Raw genomic sequence first — 22,232 nt, forward strand, 5'->3', positions numbered from 1 at the left:
CCAAAAAAAAAAAAACCTTCCAAAAACATATAAGCAACATTTACCTGCTTTTTCTTGAATAGCCACTGTTCCTTTCCCCACAACTGATGTCACAGGTTGTGGCAGAACCGTGGCAACGGATATGGCGGGTGCTTCTCTGACAATTCCGGAATTCTGAACTCCTCCACTAGCAGCATTCACATTAACACTTCGTTTGTTCACTGCTGTGGGCTTATTTGAACAGCCTTTATTTAAACTTGACTGAAACATAATGGAATATTTAAAAGCTCAGGTTACTAACGTTTCATACTATACATTAATATTTTATAAATTGTCTGTTAGATTAAAAAATATTTTTTTCCTTGCAAATCTTAGGCTTGCTGGTGGATCTGTTTCTCTCCAAACCAAAACATCTTTTAAAAGACTTTTAGAGAAAGAGAGATATGAGAACTAAGTACAAAGTTTTAAAACTAATTATCAAATGGCTTTGTACTAAAATTATTATATATTACATGTAAAATCATTTTTATGTAATTATGAAATAAAACTATACTGTATTTAATTGATAACATCATTTACATATTCTGAGTTAGATTTATTTAATAAAATCAAAAATGCTGAAAAGAAAATGTCTTACCTTAGTAAGAGCAGTGGAGTACTGAAATGCTATACATTGCACAGATGTCTTGTGAGCACTGATGGTTTCAACTGGTGATTTCAACATTCTTAAATCATATTGATAGATTTTCCCCCGGGAAGATCCAACAGCCAAAGTGGCTCCATCGGGCATGAAATCCACAGCAGTTAGAGGAGTGTCAGCCACTAAAGTTTTCACTAGCCTTTGGAAAGGAGAACAAAGTATGTGTAGCTATGTTAGTGTGTATAGGTATATAAGCTTAAATGAGTAACTACAATCTAAAACCAGAGTTATTAATACTTCAAACTAGCAAAGAGCACATATATCCCAAATATTTGTTTAAAGCATAATTTTAGAATTTGACTTAGAGGCATTTCTAATAAAATGGCACGTAGAGAACTGCCAAAAATTCCATCTTTTCTATTCATTCTCAATAGGTACATTCCACATCTTACAGAAACAGCACCTATTTCTTGATTACTCTGGCAGTGAATGTAGCAGAACTACCATCTGTTACACCACAAACAGAGGCTCTAGCCTCAGGGCTAAGGAGACCCTAAGTATTCCCTTTCCATTTATTGACCTGCTTAGGCCTCAGGAGGATTATGACCTTTCACAAGGGAGCAGCTATTACTCTGTTCTTAGTTGTGCAGTCTGGACCAAAAAGCCAAGAGGAACACAGTTCACAAGCTTGATCCTTAGGGAGCTAATAAAGAAATACAGATGCTGATCTGCTCAAGCTGAGCTCCTTCCTGGTCTGTCTAGTATAAGAGAAGAATGGCTTACCAGACTCTCAATAAATTGTTCCATAAAAGAAGACAGCAATTAAGTAACAGCAAAAAGTCTAGCATCATAACAAAGGCTGACAGTAAGCCCTTCCCTTGCAGTAACACTCATACTCCACATGATCTGCAGTGCTCAGCATCTTGAATACAACTGTCGCACTCTTGCAGTTCTTTTGTTTTGTTTGTTTTAGCTAACTGAGCATACTTTTAACATGAGAAGGGTACAATGGGCCCAAATGCTTAGAAGATTATGCACACCTAGCACTATTTCTTAAGTGGGAGCAACCAGAAGACATCTGGCAATGTCTGGACACCATTTAGGCTATTGGTGTTTAGTGAGCAGAGGCCAGGGATGCTGAGTATCCTACAATATCCAGGACAGTCCCTCACAACAAAGAATTACAAAGCCCAAAATGGCAATTATTTCTAAACCTTCCTCTAGATAATTAATCAATTTTAAAGCAAATTAATCATTCGTGTTAAAAACATATTTCATAGTTTGAAAAAGATGCTGAAATTGAAATGTGAAATCAAGACCAGCGCGGTGCCCGTAATCCCAGCACTTTGGGAGACCAAGGCAGGTGCATCGCCTGAGGTCAGGAGTTCAAAATCAGCCTGGCCAACATGGTGAAACCCCATCTCTACTAAAAATACAAAAAATTAGCAGGGTGTGGTGGTGGGCGCCTGTAATCCCAGCTCCTTGGGAGGCCAAGGCAGGAGAATCGCTTGAGCCCAGGAGGTGCAGGTTGCGGGTGAGCCGAGATTGTGCCATTGTTCATGTTTCAGAACTCTAAATACTACCTACACCCCATCTATTTTTTTTTTCTGCATGAGAAGAAAATTCCTTACTAGATTCATCAACTGTACAAACTTTAGAACCCCTGGACATTAATCAGTGGTCTATACAAATCACAAATATGCCTGTTAATGGAATAATAGTTATTTGTTACTAAATTAAAAAATAAGCATGTCATACTTACTTCTTACTTGAAGTGTCATAGAGGATGATTCTTTTATCCAAGCCTATGGTTACAAAGAGCAATTCATTGACAGGAGAAAAACAGATGCCTGAAGCTGGAGCTTTGTGTGCAATGTCAAAGTTATGGTATGGACTCTGACTATTTACTTCCCAGAGAGTTACTATTCCATTATCTGAAACACTGCCCAGTAGTGATTTCTTAAACATGGAGTACTTCAAATGCCGAACAGACTATAAAAATGAAAGAATAAATTTTATGTAATTATAAGCATTCATAAGGACATTTTATGTAAGCCATATAAATTACAGCCAATCACACTATTCACATGGGGTTTAGGATTTCTCGGATGTCTGAGAGTGACAGGTTTCAGCTAGGTGTAGTGGCTCATGCCTGTAGGCCCAGGACTTTGGGAGGCTGAGGTGGGTGGAGTTAGAGACCAGCCTGGCCAACCTGGTGAAACCCGTCTCTACTACAAATAGTCTCTACTACAAATACAAAAATTAACTGGGCATGGTGGCAGGTGCCTGTAATCCTAGTTACTCAGGAGGCTGAAGCAGGAGAATCACTTGAACCTGGGAGGTGGAGACTGCAGTGAAACAAGATCCTGCCATTGCATTCCAGCCTGGGCGACAGAGCACAATTATGTCTCAAAAAAACAAAAACAAAAAAACAAAAAGTAAAAAAATAAAACAAAACAAAAAAAGTCACAGGTTTCAATCATGACAACCACAGTGTCATTACGTGGACCGTAAGATGACATACCAATACCTGAAGCATACCAATAGTCTATTAATAAAGTACTTGTCATTTTATTAACTTGGAGTATAGCTACCTCAATCTCCCCTTTCAGAGGAGAAATTTAATACATTGAGATTATCTACATTAATTCATCAGAATTAGAACATCCATCATACATAAAAGGCCTACCAGTTACAGCCAAATCACAAAAGAGTATAAGAGAATGCTGGGAGAAAAAAAGCAATAATATTTTGTATTTGTTTTCTATATTTTAGATATTTTGATACATTTGTTTAAATCGAAGCATCTGATGCATTGACAATCCAACATTTGAAGCATAATTTTTAAAAAAATTAAACCACAAAGGAAAAACTGGCAACATTCTAAACTAGGGATAGACTATATTCATTGTTTCAAAAGCATCAGCCTGAGGGCAATGCTGGCCTTTCTCTAAACACAAATCCCTGATGTTGTCATTCACTAGGCTGAGAATTAAGTACTTTACATTTAAGCTAATTTTTCCCTGTAAAAGTACATTCTACTTAATTCTAAAATGTTTCAAATAATATGAATTAGCTCTCAACAACAAAAAATGTTTAGGAATTACAGAAACCAAATTCTAAGGAAAAAAAAAAAGGAATATTAGTTACCTGGCACCTAAGTTAAGACAACTAACATGTTAATCCATTAAATTTGGCTCATTTTCATATGGCTAAAGTACAAAGAGAAAATGTTAGTTTACATAGTTTTTATTTTTGTTGGGAAAAAGTATATTCACTTGAATAGACAAATCTTTTCTCTGGTCTGTATTCACGAAAAAAATAAACTACATAAATGTTAACTATAAAAAACAAAGAGCTCCTTAGCGCATTATGTTAATGATTACAGTCATACAAATATGACTATCAATATATAAGGCAAAACATGATTTCTAAAAAGATTTCTACAGCACTTTAGGAGTTCATATAGTTATGGTCTTTCACATATCTAAATTTGGATAAATACACAAGTAGAATTTTTAAAAACACCATAAAATTGCAAACCTGGTAGATTCTCAAAGTTCATAAAGCTTGACCTCTTAGCCACAGCAGGAATTTTACTAAGACAGCCTTCAAACATGGTTATCTAGAATCTGCTTGCATGTAGCAAGGAACAAGTTTACCACTATCTATAACACAACTTTATAAACAGTTAAAAATGTATTCTTGATTAAGACAAAACCTACATTCTGTACCTTACTTCATATCTTGGAACCTACAGGGCAGCCCATTAAAAAAAAAAAAAAGGCTAAAGATAATGATAAATGTTCCTTTCAGATAAACCAAAGTTCAGCGAATGCTCGGAAAACCTCTATGATTTAGGTGAATTACTTAAACTCTCCAAAACTCAAGAGTTCTCATTTACATAATAGAAAATACTCTTGTTTGCCTGTCACAATTATTTTGAGGATTAAATAACACAATTATTTTGAGAATTAAATAGCATTTCTGCACAGAATCAGGTACACAGTACAATTTTCTTGCTCATCATTGCTTATGTATCCACCATTCAACCAACTTTTACATATTTTTTAAAAAGAGCCTTAAGTAACCACACTGAATTCTTTAAATGCCTCCAATTATTTATTTGATAATACTAACAATTTCGTTTCTTAACTCTCTATATCTATTAAATCTTCTCTTTAGAATATCATTAAGATATTAGCTAAGAATCCTGGATAAACAAAACATTGATTTCCTAAATTATATATGTAATTATATATTAAATTATATGTATAATTTATATAAAAATAAATTGTGTGTGTGTGTGTGTGTGTGTGTGTGTATGTATATATATTTTTTGGGAGGGGGATTTTTTTTTTGTTTTTTAAGAGACAGGGTTTCGCCATTTTGTCCAGGTCTCCCAAACTCCTGGACTCAAGCAGTCCACCTGCCTCAGCTTCCCAAAGCGCTGGAATTACAGGCATGAGCCACCACGCCTGGCCTCCAAATTATATTTAAAATAATTATATTAACTTGTTTCAGTATCAGCAGCACTTAAGTCATTAAGTCCCTATCTTGTTCCAGACTAAACTATTTCTAAGAAAAGAAGTAAATCAAGAAGCTTATGGAGGGGAAAAAAAATCCCAGCACTATAAGTAGCAATGCTGTTTTTTTCTTATAACACATTACTGTGCAAGAATGCTAAATGTTTGTTGAGGACGGAGATTGTTTCTATATATAAAAAATATACTGCTCGCTACAGGTGAGGGGAAGGTTTGGAAAACTATTCCTAAAGAGCCAGACAGTAAATATTTTATGCTGTTGTACTGAAAAGTAGTAACAGACAATATACAAATGAAAAGCACAGCTCTGTTCCAATAAAACTTTAGAAAACTAAGTGGCTGGACCATAGGTTATTGTTTGTCAGTCTCTAAGATAATTATTTAATAGAAAAAACTTTTTTTTGATCACAAAGAAAAAGGAAAATCATCCATAATCCCACCACCCAGAGAAAAACTGGTTGATATTTTCAGGGAATATCCTTTAAGTATTTCTCTGTGTGTATGTATGTTTCTAGGTATGTAGCAGAGTATCAACAGAAAACCTGGAATCACACTTTATTATAAACAGCCATGTCAATGTTTTCTACATGCTATTAATGGCTGTGGTAAGATATGAATGCATGAGTATACCAATTTATCTAAATAATATGTCAGACATTTAGGTTACTTCTGATTTGCAAATACTCTGATTACTATCCATTTTTTAAATTGTTAATTTATGAAAAAAAATATTGTTGTTCATGCCTTAAAGGTTTTTCCTTGAAAATATGAAATGACCATTTGTATTCCTTCTTTTGCAAATTGCTCATTATTCTACTTTGCCTATTTTCTGTTGGGCTATGAAGAATTTTAAAATACTAATTTGCAACTGCTCTTAATATAGTAAGAACATTAATGCTCTCATACATCGTAAATACCTTCCCCATTTCATTTAAATTTTGTTGAATTTTTGTCTTGCTTTTTGTCAGAAGTTTTAGTTTTATATATTTAAACTTATCAAGCTTGCTGCTAGTGACTTATGACTTTATACTTCTTTATATTTAAGCTTAGAAAAGCCTTCCCTTTGCACAGATAAGAACATGCATTCACATCATTTTCTTACTAGGCACTATAAAGCAGTAAGAAATTAATATAAATGTCTTAACATACATATGTACATAAACACAAATATATGTCCATAAATACATATAGTGTTCCTTTGACTCCAACCTTTCCATCCTCTTGATTTCCAGGGCCTTATTTCAAGCACAAATCATCTTTCATCTAAGCCACTGCATAGTTATCCTATTTCCATTCTCAGTGGCTTACTATCCATCCTCCACTATGTTACAGCAAGTAATAACTTCAAACCTGAAAATCTCAACATACTGGTCGTCTCTTGCTTAAAATCCTTTCAATGGGAGGTCTCTGATAAGTTATCTTGGTTACAGTGATGACAGAGTTTCTGAATGTCCATTAATACCATATGCGTGTGCGTGTGCATGTGTGTGTAGAAAAGCAGGCCTGAGACTGCCTATCTTTAAAAAGTCCTACTCTCAGAGTTGGCCCTTGGCTACCATCTGCGAACTTGGATTTTGGAAAGGTTCCCACTGCCTTAACTAGTAAGAGTGGCTCACTCACTGTGCCTAAACTTATTTATGACAGATATGGTTTAAGGCTGAACCACAGCTGAACATCTAATTTCCTTCTGGGAGTTTGGAATTTTGGTATGTGCTAGGCAGAAGGTTCCTAGATATAACCAACTCCCCAGTAAAAACCCTGGGCACTGAGGCTCTAACAAGCTTCCCTGGTAGGTATTTCATACTTGTTGTCACAATTTAATCTTGGGAGGGGTTCAGCACATCTGCTCCAGGAGAAGACTTTTGGAAGCTCGCATCTGGTTTCCTATGTCGTTCACCCCATGCACTTTTCTCTTTGCTGGTTTTACTTTGTATTCTTGCACTATAAAATAAATCATAGCCATGAGTATGACTATACACAGATCCTGTGAGTCCTCCTAGAGAATGATCAAATCTGGTCTTGGAAATCCCTAACAAAGTGAGAGAGTGAGAGCGAGAGCGAAAGAGAGAGAGAGAGAGACTGTGTGTGTGTGTTTTACAACAGATAATAAACCAGATGGCCAAAAACTAAAATCTCATAAACAACATTTACAACAAACTAGATGATCAGGTATTCCCATGATCCCCCAAATTCATGCTGATAGGTCAAACAATTAACAGCCATAAGTCCTTCATGGTACTGGTGTCTGTGCAAAAGAAAGCAGAGGAAATAACAAGGATTCTGAAACAGATCTGAGAACAGAAGCCCTTAACAGCCAAAAGGTATTCACAGAAAAGCATGGTGGCCAATTTTACAACCTCAGCTGAAACCCAGAACATTCACTGTATTAATAAGGCTGTGCTACAAGGTTGAAGAAAGGTCTGAAGGACAAGGGCAGTTTAGCCAGAGAATTCCAAAACTGACCAGCCGAAGTGTGTCCCTCCCACATCAGGGCCCCACATTGGAGTGGAAGCAATCCTTAACAGGATGGAGGCAACAGAGCTGAAGGAAACAAAGTTTCACGGATAGGTTGAAAAGTAGATCAGAGCTAAAGAACCCCAGATGGCCGGGCGCAGTGGCTCAAGCCTATAATCCCAGCCCTTTGGGAGGCCGAGGCGGGTGGATTACGAGGTCAAGAGATCGAGACCATCCTGGTCAACATGGTGAAACCCCGTCTCTACTAAAAACACAAAAAATTAGCTGGGCATGGTGGCGCGTGCCTGTAATCCCAGCTACTCAGGAGGCTGAGGCAGGACAATTGCCTGAACCTAGGAGGCAGAGGTTGCCGTGAGCTGAGATCGCGCCATTGCACTCCAGCCTGAGTAACAAGAGCAAAACTCTGTCTCAAAAAAAAAAAAAAAACCCAGAAAGCAAGCAACCATTATTTTGAAAAAGATTATTAAAACAATAGGGAGCTCTGTGAAGTTAGAAAAGCCACATTGACCCCCTATCTCTGTCTAGAAGTTAAGGGAAACTAAAACGAATTTCACAGATACATCCCACACAAACTTATGAAAACAAAGAGAACAAGGAGAAAAAATGTTCTCAACAGATGGCAAGACAAAAAAATATGTAGGATGTTAAAAAAACATAAATTTAAAACTCAGAAATGAGATGTCAGAACTTGGGAAAGAATTAGAAATGTTTAAAATCTCTTCAAAAATGAATAAACACAACAGACAATAACTTAAAGACCAGTTAAAAATAAATTTTTTAAAATCAAAAAGAAATAAGAAAAAAGCTTAAAAACACTTGAGAAAAATGATAAACCACTGAAGATAAGCAAAGAAAATGCAAATGCAACAACAAACAATCCAAAGAGAGAAAAAGAACAAATACTAAAAATTATAATTTAAGAAAAATTTCCAAAAATATAAAAAGATTTGAAACTACATATGAAGTAAAACACAATGTACCTAACAATAGCAATACATAATGACCAACATCAAGACATATTCTAGAAAAATTATATGGCTTTAAAGAAAAAAAAAATTCCTTTGAATACCTAGGAATAAAAAACTAGTGACTTCAAAGGGGAAAAAAAGCTATGAAATAACACATTTGAGACCAAAGATAATAGAGTAACACTTAAGCTCCTCAAAGAAAATGTAAGCCTGCTACTAAATTACATTAAAAGAGAACTTGAACTTTCAAAGAAAAAAGTCAAAAAGCAGAAGATACATACTTAGGAAAACAATATTAACACTGTGCTCATTTTTATTATAAAAATTTGGAAAATAAAATAATAGCGAACTGTTTAGGTAAATGATGGCACTGAATAATGAAATACATGCAGTCATTTAAAATTATGGTTATAAAGACTAATAATATCAGGATACCCAGGGTAGATCACTAATGAGAACATCAGAAAACAAGATTGGACAAACAGAATGAGTACAACTATATGGATAGAAGACGGAGCTATACTAAGAAACACCATAAGAAAATATCTTTCAAATAGCTTTCCATTAAATAAAATTTGGAAGAGAAAACTAGAAGGAAAAAAGTTAGTTTTCAATAAGAAATATACAGATTATCTATTTATTTTATGCCTACAAGTCAATTATAAAACTGCTCAAGAACAGAATATACAGGTTACTCAAGTGTATACAAATACTACAGACATATATATAGAATCAAAGAAATGTTATCATATAAACATTTTATACCAATGCTCCTATATAACATAAAAAAGACCACTTCTAGATAAAATATCTTTGTAGTCAAACTTTTTGCGTGCTACAATTCTGGTATAAACATAACCAGTCAACGAAATAAACCAATTTAGAATTAGTGTCATTCTTGAGAAAGCTGTTATTTCTAAAAATGTTATTAATATTTACATTTACCACCAGATCTCTGTACTCAAGCAGACTACTAATACTTACAAAATCTACACATAAAACATTTCATTTAGGAAAAGTAAATGGATTTAACATATACTGAAATATGTTAAACTTAAAATATCACAGAAAACCTACATTTAAAGATCCTTTTTTAATCTAAGGAATCAATACAATAGATTGACATTTGTAATTGCTTTGGAAAAGGCTGCAGTTTGAGAAAGGTAACACAACTTAACCTATTTGTGAGCCTAAGATGCTGAACTTGCCAAATAGTGACATGCAATTATAACCTAAGCAGTCTGTCGGCCCAGCAGTTCTGCAGAAGCAGCAAAGTTCTTTTTCCCCTGTAGAAAGACAACGTGATCCCCATAAAGCTAATAACTTTAATTCAGCTCAGACATTTCGAAGTTGGACTCTAAATATATTCAGAAAATCTTATTTCTAATATAAAATTCAGCATGATGCAGATTCTGTGACATTCCACATTACTGTCACTTTCACTAAGACACTAATTTGATCATTTTTAAAGATTTCAAATTCTTGATTGTTCGTAGAAACAAAAATAGAAAAAATTTTAATTTAATCATAAATGTGCCCCATCTACCATTTTTCTCAATTGATCAACACAGAATTTCGGCTTAAGTAACAGACTGTTTGAATTCAATATGTCAACTTTTTGACAGATTTGAAATTTTTATGAACATTGCTTAAACTTAAATGAATATTACACATATTATAAACACACACATACACACACACACACACACACACACACACACACACACATTTTTTTTCTTTTGGATATAGGTTCTTGCTCTGTTGCCCAGGCTGGAGTGCAATGGCACGATCATGGCTCACTGCAGCCTCGACCTCCCAGGCTCAATCCATCCTCTTGCCTCAGCCTCCCCAGTAGCTAGGACTACAGGTATGCACCACCTCACCTAGCTATTTTTGTATTTTTTGTAGAGATGGGGTATAACCTTGTTGCCCAGGCTGGTCTCCTGTACTCAAATGATCTACCTGCCTTAGCTTCCCAAAGTGCTGCGATTATAGGCATGAACCACTGTGCCTGGCCACAATATTTTTAAACTGAATTGAATTTTGAGAAATCTTAATAAAAGTTTTCTTAATGAATGTTTAAGTAGCAATTCAATGCTTTTGGCCACAACCAGATAAAACAGCCATTACTGCTTGTAGAAAAAAAAATAATTTGAAAAAAAGAAAAACATTCCAAAGGTTTACATTATGCTGCCCATAAAAGGGAAAAATAAGTAGTCAAATCATGAAGACTATCTTCCCAAGAAAACTGGGACTGCATCCTTACCAAAAGAGGCCAAAATGATATACAAAACAAATGTAACCATTTGTTCCAGGGAAAGGGGGAAAAAAACAACAGACTCCAGTCAAATTTTTCACCATCTTTAATGCTCTTACTTTTAAATCAGTCTAAAATACATAATATGATTACTGGGGTCAAATTGCAACTTGGTTTGGAGGGAATGCATTAAATCTAAATATGTTCAAACCATTTTAGAAAAGTAAATCACTAAAGGTATTTTAATGGTTTGGTATTTATTAAAAGCTCACAATAGCAGCTAACATTCATTGACCTCTGACCAAATGGTAGGCAATGTGATAAAGACACTCATCATCTCATTTAGCCATCAAAAAAAAAAAAAAAAAAAAATCCCTTAAAAGTATATTATTCTCGGCCGGGAGCGATGGCTCATGCTTGTAATCCCAGCACTTTGGGAGGCTGAGGCAGGCAGATTGCAAGGTCAAGAGATAGAGACCGTCCTGGCCAACATAGTGAAACCCTGTCTCTACTAAAATACAAAAATTAGCTGGGAGTGGTGACGAGCGTCTGTAGTCCCAGCTATTCGGGAGGCTGAGGCAGGAGAATTGCTTGAACCCAGGAGGCGGAGGTTGCAGTGAGCCGAGATTGCGCCACTGTACTCCAGCCTGGCGCCTGGCGACAAAGCAAGACTCTCGTCTCCAAAAAAAAAAAAAAAAAAAAAAAATGGTACATTATTCTCATTATTCTCACTTGACAGATAAGGAAAAGGAAGCTTGAGAGTTAAGTAACTTGTTCAGGTTCACTCAGCTAACTACCGTGCTTAACTCCTAGTGATCTCCAAATAAATGTGGGACTTACCATGTAAAGCTACACCAAAAGATCCTACAGAGATGCAGAATGCCCAAACAGGAGGCAGCAGGACATGAGGATCTTAAGTTCTAGTTTATCTGATCTTAGATAAGAGATAAGCTTTGAGCATTACTGTTTTCCTAAACTAGAAGATATATTTCAGTTCCCTGTGAAAAGTAATCAATGAAAATCGTTTGAAAATCAATAATACAGCTTCTGCATGGCAAAAGAAACAGTCAGTAGAGTGAATCGGCAACCAACAGAATGAGAAAAAATTTTTGCAGTCTACTCATCTGACAAGGGGCTGATATCCAGAATTTACAAAGAACTAAAGCAGATCTACAAGAAAAAAACAAACAAGCCCATTCAAAAATGGGCGAAGGATATGAACAGATACTTTACAAAAGAAGACATACAGGAGGCCAACAAGCAAATGAAAAAATGCTCATCATCACTGGTCATCAGAGAAATGCAAATCAAAACCACATTGAGATACCATCTCACACCAGTTAGAATGGCGATCATTAAAAAATCGGGAAACAACAGATGCTGGAGAGGATGTGGAGAAATAGAACACTATTACACTGTTGGTGGGAATGTAAATTAATTCAACCATTGGGGAAGACAGTGTGGCGATTCCTCAAGGACCTAAAAATAGAAATCCCATTTGACCCAGCAATCCCATTACTGGATATATATCCAAAGGATTATAAATCATTCTACTACAAGGACACGTGCACACGAATGTTCATTGCAGCACTGTTTACAATAGCAAAGACCTGGAACCAACCCAAATGCCCAACGATGATAGACTGGATAGGGAAAATGTGGTACATACACGCCATGGAATATTACACAGCCATCAAAAACGATGAGTTCACGTCCTTTGTAGGGACATGGATGAACCTGGAAACCATCATTCTCAGCAAACTGACACAAGAGCAGAAAATCAAACACCATATATTCTCACTCATAGGCGGGTGTTGAACAATGAGAACACATGGACACAGGGAGGGGAGCTACACACTGGGTTCCGTTTGGGGGAAATGGGGGTGGGGCGGGGGGGTGGGGAGGTGGGAAGAGATAGCATGGGGAGAAATGACAGATACAGGTGAGGGGACGGAAGGCAGCAAACCACACTGCCATGTGTGTACCTATGCAACAATCTTGCATGTTCTTCACATGTACCCCAAAACCTGAAATGCAATAAAAAAAAAAAGAAAATCAATAATACAGCAACCTATCACCTAGAATTTTAAAAGATATTTGTGTGAGCAAGAAGTATGAGGAGATGTTGGACTCCTGCACAAAGAGACAGGAAAATAGTGTAAAGCTTCCAGAAGCTATTCATCCTCAAATCCTTATAGATTCAGCTGCTTCTGAGCCAGAGAAACAAAAGAAAACAATCCTACCACTTCTGAAGAGTTGACATGTAAAACAGTCAATTAAGAGTTGTATGATATGAAAGTCCTGGAATCTGTTTCTCATTTGTAAAAGAGAACGTATACCTCACAAGTTAGTAGCAAAGATTAAATGAGAGAATGTAATATAATGCAATGATCAGAGTGCAGAAACACAATAAATGGTGGTAAGCATTCCATGCAGTGATAACCTCTGCTTACAACGCTCTCCAAATCCTCTCACCACCTTCCCTGGTCCCTTCCCAACACCACAGGTCTGAATAACAGACTTTTCCTCAGGTTGCCACTGAGACATCATTTCCTTTAAAATGCTTTTCCATTTTTCCCAAATGGCTTATGTGTTTCTCCTTTTACGTTCCCTTGGAATTCTGCAGCTTATTACTTTCACAGTACTCAATATTTTGTTTCGTTAACTATATACCTACTTGCTTATTGCTACTTTCATCTGGGATGGATAACTATGAATTATAAGAGCTAAATGATGTAAAACTTCCACATAAATAGTAAAATTTGCCCACAATATACAGCACCCTAATAAGATAAAGGATATCTACAAAACAAACCTTACAATTACTATCATGCTTTTGGTAGTAAACAGTGAATACTTGCTTCTTCCTGAATCTGGGGACAATATAAAGATATTCACTATCACCACTTCTATTCAACACTGGACTGGAGATCCCAATCAATGCAATAAAGAAAAAGTAATAAAATATGTAAAAATTAGGAAATAAGACATAAAAACATTCACAGATGACAGACATGATAGTGTATAAAATGTAAATGCAAAAAGAAATCTACACATTCTTTCAAAAGAATCAAGACTGTCAAAACTATTAAGTGAATTTAGCAGAATTTCCAGATAGAAGGACAAAATACAGATATCAACTGTATCAAAATACAAATATACCATGTTCATGGAAGAATCAATATTGTTAAAACAGTTCTTCCTAAATTGGCCTGGAGATTCAATATCATCTCAATCAAAATGAAGCAGATTTTTTGGTAGAAATAGGCAAGCTGATTCTAAAATTCAGCTGGAAATGCAAAAGGCCCAGACCAGTCAAAGTGAAGATAGAAATAGCAAGACTTATCATAAAGCTACAATAATCAAAACTAGTAACACTCAAACTAGACCAATAGAACAAAATGGAATGACCAGAAACTAACATATACAGTTACCAGTTTTGCAAGAAGGCATTACTGTAATTCAGTGGGAATAGGTTGGTCTTTGTAATAAATAACGCTGATGCAATTAGTATCTATAAGGAATGTAGAACCCTCTCACAAAATACACAAAAATTAACTTGAAATGGATCATAAAACATATAAACAAGAAAGATAAAACAACAAAGCTTCTAAAAGAAAACACAGAATAGTATCTTCAAAACCTTGAAGCAGGCAAGATTCTTCAAGAGAACACAAAAAGCAGCAAACATAAAAGACTGACATATGAGACTTGACTTCATTAAATTTTAAGAACTTCTGTTCATTAAACACACATACACACACACAAAAAAAAGGTATTAAGGAGTAAAAAGGCACATCATGGCTGAAAGAAGATACATGCAACATGCACATCCCCAGAATGAATCTACCTAAAATACATAAGAAACTATAAATAAATTTTAAAAACACAACCCAATGTAAAAATGGGCAACAGAACTGAACAGTCACTTCACAAAAGAAGACATATAAAAATATACTTAACATCATTCAACATGGACAAATGCAAATTGAAACCACCATGAGACAGCACTACACAACCATCAAAGTGGCAAAAATAAGACAGATAATGCCAACTATTAGCAAAAATGTGGAATAACCGGATCTCTCATAAAATTGTTGATAGAAGTGCAAAATGGCACAACACTTTAGAAAACTTTTCATAAAGTAAAACTGTATGCCTATGCTACATCCAGCAATTCCACTCCTATGTATTTCCTTGAAAGAAATAAAAACATATCTTTAAAAGAAAGGATTTAGGCCAGGTGCGGTGGCTCACGCTTGCAATCCCAGTACTTTGGGAGGCCAAGGCAGGCGGATCACAAAGTCAAGAGATTGAGATCATCCTGGCCAACACGGTGAAACCCCATCTCTACTAAAAATACAAAATTAGTTGGGCATGGCGGCATACACCTGTGGTCCCAGCTACTCGGGAGGCTGAGGCAGGAGAATTGCTTGGACCCGGGAGCAGAGGTTGCCATGAGCCAAAATCACACCACTGCTCTCTAGCCTGGCGCCTGGTGACAGAGCGAGATTCTGTCTCAAATAAAAAAAAAAAAAGAAAAGAAAAGATTTATACAAAAATATTCACAGTAGCTATCTTGTAATAGCTAAAACTGGAGACAATTCACTGCTCTTCAACAACAGAATGGATAAATGGTGGCCAATTCATATAAGGAAACACTACACAGTATTAATATAGTATGAACTACTATTCCATGCAACAAAGCAAACATGATGACTAAAAGAAACCAGACACATGATTCCTTTTTTTTTCCTTCTGAGACATGGTCTCACTTTGTTACTCAGGCTGCAGTGCAGTGGCACAATCAGAATTCACTGCAGCCTCAACCTCCCAGGCTCAAGTGATCATCTTGTCTCAGCCTCCCAAGGAGCTGGGACTACTGGCATACACCACCACACCTGGAAATTTCTTTATATTTTTAACAGAGACAAGGTTTCGCCATGTTGCCCAGGCTAGTCTTGAACTTTTGGCCTCAAGCAATCTGCCTGCCTCAGCCTCCCAAAGTGCTCAGATTACAGGTGTGAGCCACCACATCTGGCCCACATATGATTCCTTTTATAATATATGAGGTAGTGACTGGAAAAGGCAAAAGCAGGTCCTCTGGTGTGCTGGCAATGTTCTATATCTTGATTTTGTTAGTAGTTGCACTAATATATGGCTATATACATAAAAATTCAATAAGCTATACACTTAAGATATGTACATTGCACTTTATTACATGTTAAGTTACACCTAAATTGTTTTAAAAAATTTAAATCTTTTAAACATAATTGGGTCAAAAAGTATAGTCAAACCTAATGTTTTCAGGAATAGTCATTCATGTCTAATTTTAATAAGAAAATTCTCTACCAAGATGCAATAAAAATAAAAACTGGAGCATAAGAATATACATAGGAGTATCCGGTTTAATTTTTACGTTACTGAAAAGTCAGTCCAAAATTTATAAATCTGTCATGCCTTTAACACACACAAAAAAGAAAATTATTCTACGTCCTTAAAAAAGATATTTGAACATTAGGTAATGATTTTTTTTGCAACAGTTCCAAAGTTTATAGCCTTAGACTTTATGTCTCTCCATTATCAAAATACAAAAAAAAAAAAAAAAGAAAGAAATCACCAAAACAAAATATCAGTTCCTGCTTTTATGACAATATTAGTATACTCTAAAGAGCATCCCTAGGGAAAATCATTTACCTTCATCCATAAAATACAGAAAGCAGATTATCTTTAAAGGCTATTTTTAATGTTCAAAGATTCTAAGTTTCTGACATTCAACTAATTAAAACTCTGATCAGTTTCCCTAAATACCTTCCAAAACAGAAGTATTTTGTGTGACATTTAGTTTTACATCAATACTATATTCATATTTACCCTTTTCCAGTCTTTTCTCACATTGGCCCGATGTAAAACCCATGCACTTTCCTTTCTTGCTATTTTTGTTAATGTGATTTCCACCATATAAAACCTTCCTCTCCCAGCTGGGTGTAATGGCTCATGCCTATAATCCCAGCACTTTGGGAGGTCGAGGCAGGAGGATCACTTGAGGCCAGGAGTTAAAGACCGGCCTGGACAACAGAGTGAGACCCTGTCTCTAATATTAAAAAAATAAAAATAATTTAGCCAGGCTCCCACTTGAGCCCAGGAGTTGGGGCTGCAGTGAGCCACAATCATTTCCCTGCATGCCAATGTAAGCAACAGAGTGAGAGTGAGACTCTGTCTATAAGAAAGAAAGAAAAAAATCTCTCTTCTAAAGCTTTATATTTGCCTAATAAAATCTTTGTCATCTCTAAATATATTCATACATTCAAATATTTATTCAGCATCTTCTCCACATAAGGCAGGAAACTAGACAATAAACTGAGGACAGAGAAACAAGCCATAATTCCACCAATAATGTGGACATGTGAAAAAGACTAACTCTGGCCTGGTGGGGTGGCTCATGCCTGTAATCCTAGCACTTTGGCAGGCCAAGGTGGGCAGGTCACCCGAGGTGAGGAGTTCAAGATCAGCCTGACCAACATGGTGAAACCCCATCTCTACTAAAATATAAATATTAGCCGGGCACAATGGCAGGTGCCTGTAATCCCAGCTACTCAGGAGGCTGACTGGAGAATCGCTTAAACCCGGGAGATGGTGGCTGCAGTGTGCCAAGATTGTGCCATTGCACTCTAGCCTGGGTGGCTGAGCGAGACTCCATCTCAAAAAAAAAAAAAAAAAAAAACACCAAACAACAAAAAAAGACTAATCCTAATACAAGTTAGAATCAAATAACTGGCAAAGAGGCCAGTTTATATTGTCATAGTAAAATAAAATCAATAAGCCTTAGACCTAGGTGAAACTCCCCCACCCTGTCAATTTTCCCTATTTTATTCCCAGATAGTCTTCTCTCAGCTGTTCTAAATCACCATCAGACTGTTTTATATCACTTACTCATAACACCATTTATATATCTTTATTATTCCCCCAATACATATGAAATTTCAAAAAGACGTTTTCCTGTACTTTACAAATGTACTTAATTTTTTATGCACTAAAGAAATACTATTCAAATAATAATTTTAAAAACTACTTTCCAAAAGTGAAGATCTCCCCTTTTATCTGATAAGAGTTATGGTCAAAGAGATTACTATTAAATTAAGTAAAAATTAAAAGAACTTGCACCTCATTGAAAATTTCTATGGAGAATTTTATGGAAAGTTAACCAAGAGTTAGGTTCCTTGAAAAACTGAATTTATTCTTTTAAATATTTTTATAAAGGAAAAAAAGTGACTTATTTTCCTTTAAGAAAGTTTCCCAAAACATTCTCGTATTAACCTGAAATATATAAGCCTTGATATTTTATAATATACCTACAAAAACAAAACTACAAAACTTAATTACCCTCTGCCTAAACACTCAATCATTCCAGGTCCACGAAACAGTATTTATGAGGGTATCTGTCTTGCAGCTGACAAAGTCAGAGCTATGTGACACATTTCTATAACAGTAATGCTATAGAAAGATTGATAACCATTTTTACATTTAACCTATTAACAACTATTTCATATTTTATTATACTGTATATAGTTATAATCTAGGAGGATGTGACTATTTGATTACATAATCAAATTTATATAAGCACCATAATCTAGTATAAACTAGCTTGCTATCTGAGTATTTTAAAACACTACCATTAAAAAACAGCTACCAGTAAGTTTTTTGATCAAGCATTATAAAAACTTACATTCAAAGCTTTATGTAAGATATAATTCAAAATCTGTATTACCAACTTTACACTGAATAAACTCATACTGTACCTGGTTACTACCATGGCCAAAAGGAGTACTAGATAAATTAGTGGTTACGCTGTGCAAAATAATTTCACCACTAAGAGAACCAGATGCAATGTAGCAATCATTCCAATTGTATGTTACACAAGTTACTTCATCTTTATGATCCTGAAAGAGAGAAACGAAAGTAAGTACACTGCCCCATAACCCCACAGCCCATTTTCATGTTTCTGTAAATACCATATATTATTTGTCAATCTGATACTTGCTTTAACCTTTTCCTCAAATAAACAGAGAATTATTTTTCATAACCATAAAAATGGTCCAGGTACTCTTGGGAAAAAAAAGAGAGAGAGAGAGACATTATGGAAAGGTAATTTTCTACATGGCACTATGTCTACCTTAAAGAATTCACTCCTCTGACAAATAACAGATATTGCAAGTTGACTATTGTTGAGTTCCTGCTTTAACATGAAAAGGGCAGAGAATATGCTAAATAAATGATGGAGGCAAAAGTGTCAGAGGACAGAGAAAGAGCTACGGTGAACAAAGTTGACAGAGGAAACTTTATGGAAGACATAAAGCTAGAGTCCAACCTTAAAGAAAAGAGAAAAATCATGGGAAGGGGAAAGAAACCAGATGTTACACAACTAAGAGTGGAAAAAACAAATGAGCAAGGCATGTGTGAGATAACAGCAGCTGCTTCCATTTGCTGAGTATCTACTAGTGCTGAGAGTTTCATATATTATTTAATGCTTAGAAAAGCCTCAGAGGCAAGGTCATTTGCCTATTTTATAAATGAGCTACAGGAGACACAGAGAACTTAAGAAACCTGTGCAAGCTCATGTAACTGCTAAGTGACAGAGCCAGGATTCAATTCCATGTCAAACCCCAAAGCCTCTGTTCCTTCCACTATACCAGGCTGCCTCTCAAATCCAAATGGGAATTCACTTTGAGGAATAAAACTGCTGGGTTTTAAACAAACTGAGTTCACAAGGACTATGTTTTTCAACATCAAATTAGAGATGCCTAGCAGGAGCAGGGAAAAGTGATCAAAATTGGGAGAAGAGGTTTTAACAGTTTGATGCCATAATCTCAATAATACCAACTAATCCTCATACCTAATAATTATTTATGTAATTATTTATATTTTTAATTATTCATAAACATGTTATTTATATTTATCTATGTAATAGCAAGAATAATAGCTATGACAGTCCACCTGTATTACAACTTTATCAAGTGGTCCTTCAAGTATTTTCAGAGATTTCTTTACCTTTTATTCCTTTCCTAAAACCAAGAAACACTTGCTATCCTGAGGAAAAAATGTTTGATGAGAAGAAAAAAGGAAGAGCAGACATTTTGTGTATTGTTCCCATTTGGAAAATTAAGAACATGTGGTCCAATATAATTTCTGTGACTCTATAAAGAGGCAGGTTTCTTCCTAACTTCAACTGTGGAAAATAAGTCATTAAGCAAACATTTACTAAGAACCTATCAAGTGCCAGAAATTGTGTTAATCACCAGGGAGAGGACTGTAGAGAAGAGATCCAGAGGTAAAAGATTAGACTTCCCACTATCACAATTAGTCAAAATATTCATTAACAGAATGAATGAAGGCACTAAGCACTAAGAGTTTCACACCAAAAAGAGAGAAAACCATCCAGAGTAATAGGGAAAGCTGAAGATGGAAATACGAATCAAATATGGCCATGCAGGATGGGGCAAGGGAAGTTTACATGGGTTAGAGAAAGTTGTTCCTCTGTGTACACATGCAGATATGATTATATTTTTCACACTAAATTTTTAAAAGACAAAAATTAATTTTAAGATCAACTTCTAAATATTAAAAAGACAATATAATGAAAAATAGAATTCAAAAAAACTCATAACCAGACTTTCTTGTGCTGAATATTTATTTTCTGAAACTGCAAAACCTAATTAGTAAGGAAACATTAATTAAAAATAGTAAATTAGTTTATAAAATGCTTCATTACCAAGTTAAAAATACAAACACACACACACACACACACACACACACACACACAAACATGAGCAGCCAAATATACTGCATAACTAAGAAGCTGACCTTCCCAACTCCGATTACTAAACTGAATACTATCACCCCCAAACAACTCTCATTTTTTCCAATGTGCCCTAAAATAAGATCCCTGATGACCAAATCCCATAGTTTACAAAAATGAGTGAAGTGGTTCATTCAAACAAAAGCAGAACTAAACAAAAAATTAAGAAAAAAGCTTTAAACGTTGATCATATGCATTAATGCTATACATGGAAGAGAAAAGACAAAACAACAACAACAACAACAACGAGTTTGTGGCGAAATAGCACCTTTATTTTCCCTAACAAATCTTAGTGCAATTCTGAAGCCCCTTATTTTTATCATAAAAGCTCAAAAATAAAAGTTTGGTAAGTAGACTAAATGCATTGTAAGATATCCATTATTTTGTGAAGACTTTTTAAAATTGCTTACCTTAAGAGATCGATGAAGTCTTTTTGATTTTAAATCCCAAATATTAACAGTGTTATTTAGGCCTCCGCTTACCAAATACATAGACGTAGAATTTAAACTGACACATGTCTGCTTTTGCTATTAAAAAAAAAAAAAAAAAAAAAAAAAAAAGTCACCCAGAGCTGACTTTCAGGTCTCATCCAACACTTAGTAAGCATGTGATAAATATTTGCTAAGTTAAATACCATAAACATGGTAATCTTGTACTAAAGAGCCACCATCACTGTCTTTCACATGAATCCAACAGCTTTTAAGGGGGTCAAAAATGCTTCAAGGAAATCAAATAGATTTGCATTTACTTCCGTAGACCCGAAGATACAGGAAGCTTAGAAAACACCAGCAGTCCTGGTCTCCCATCAGGGCTTGTTTGCCCATCCCATCTCCCCTTGAAAGGCTGCTCTTGTATTTGCACAGAATATCCTAAATTAAAATCAAGCCCCAGCTCAAAAAATGCTAAAATAGAAGAGACTTTAAAGAATTTCCAAGTGTAGAGCCCTCATTTTACCGATGGGGTTAAGTTTTTTTTTTTAAAGAACTCAAGATACTTGCCCTAAGTCTCCCAGCAAATCTCCCTGTTAAGGAGACCAAGTCTCAGACATCAGGTCATCAAAGCCTGACCTCAATTGTTCCCCATCTCTGTAAAGACACCATCCAGTTTCTCAAGATAAAAATCTGGAATAACCCTAGATTTCTTGTTCTCCCTCCCCTCCAATCTATCAGTAAGCTGTCTAACTCCAACCCAAAAATAAATCCCACATGGCTCCCCTTTATCTATCGCTACTACTAACAATAACCCAAACCTTGCCAAACCATGACAGCAGCTTCCTAACTGGTTTCCTTGTTTCCACTCCTGCTTTCCTATATTCCATCCTTCATAAGTAGGGTGGATTTTAAAAATGTATATCAGATTATGTCTCCTTCCTGTTTAAAAATCTTCAATCGATTCCAGTCACACCAAGAATAAAACCATTTACCTGGCTTTTGAAGTCCTATTTATCTGGCCTTATCTTTTACCATTTTCTTCCTCATCCACTAATTAATTCTCCAGCCATACTGACCTTCCA

At 35.5% G+C, this 22,232-nt stretch overlaps 1 protein-coding gene across 3 annotated transcripts in view; it reads right to left on the minus strand.

Moving 5' to 3' along the window:
• Positions 1 to 22,232, minus strand: part of NEDD1 (NEDD1 gamma-tubulin ring complex targeting factor) — a 47,004-nt gene that overhangs the window by 16,204 nt on the left and 8,568 nt on the right. For all 3 annotated transcript variants that reach the window (XM_010340183.3, XM_074402386.1, XM_010340184.3), the window contains 5 exons: positions 21,130 to 21,246; positions 18,663 to 18,803; positions 2,382 to 2,611; positions 617 to 818; positions 45 to 240 (listed from right to left, as the gene is read on the minus strand). In XM_010340183.3, the coding sequence (XP_010338485.3) occupies positions 45 to 240; positions 617 to 818; positions 2,382 to 2,611; positions 18,663 to 18,803; positions 21,130 to 21,246 (886 nt within the window). The remainder of the gene's footprint in view (positions 1 to 44; positions 241 to 616; positions 819 to 2,381; positions 2,612 to 18,662; positions 18,804 to 21,129; positions 21,247 to 22,232) is intronic.

This window comes from Saimiri boliviensis, chromosome 7, assembly GCF_048565385.1.
Source record: "Saimiri boliviensis isolate mSaiBol1 chromosome 7, mSaiBol1.pri, whole genome shotgun sequence".
In the NCBI taxonomy this organism is placed as follows: Eukaryota; Metazoa; Chordata; class Mammalia; order Primates; family Cebidae; genus Saimiri; species Saimiri boliviensis.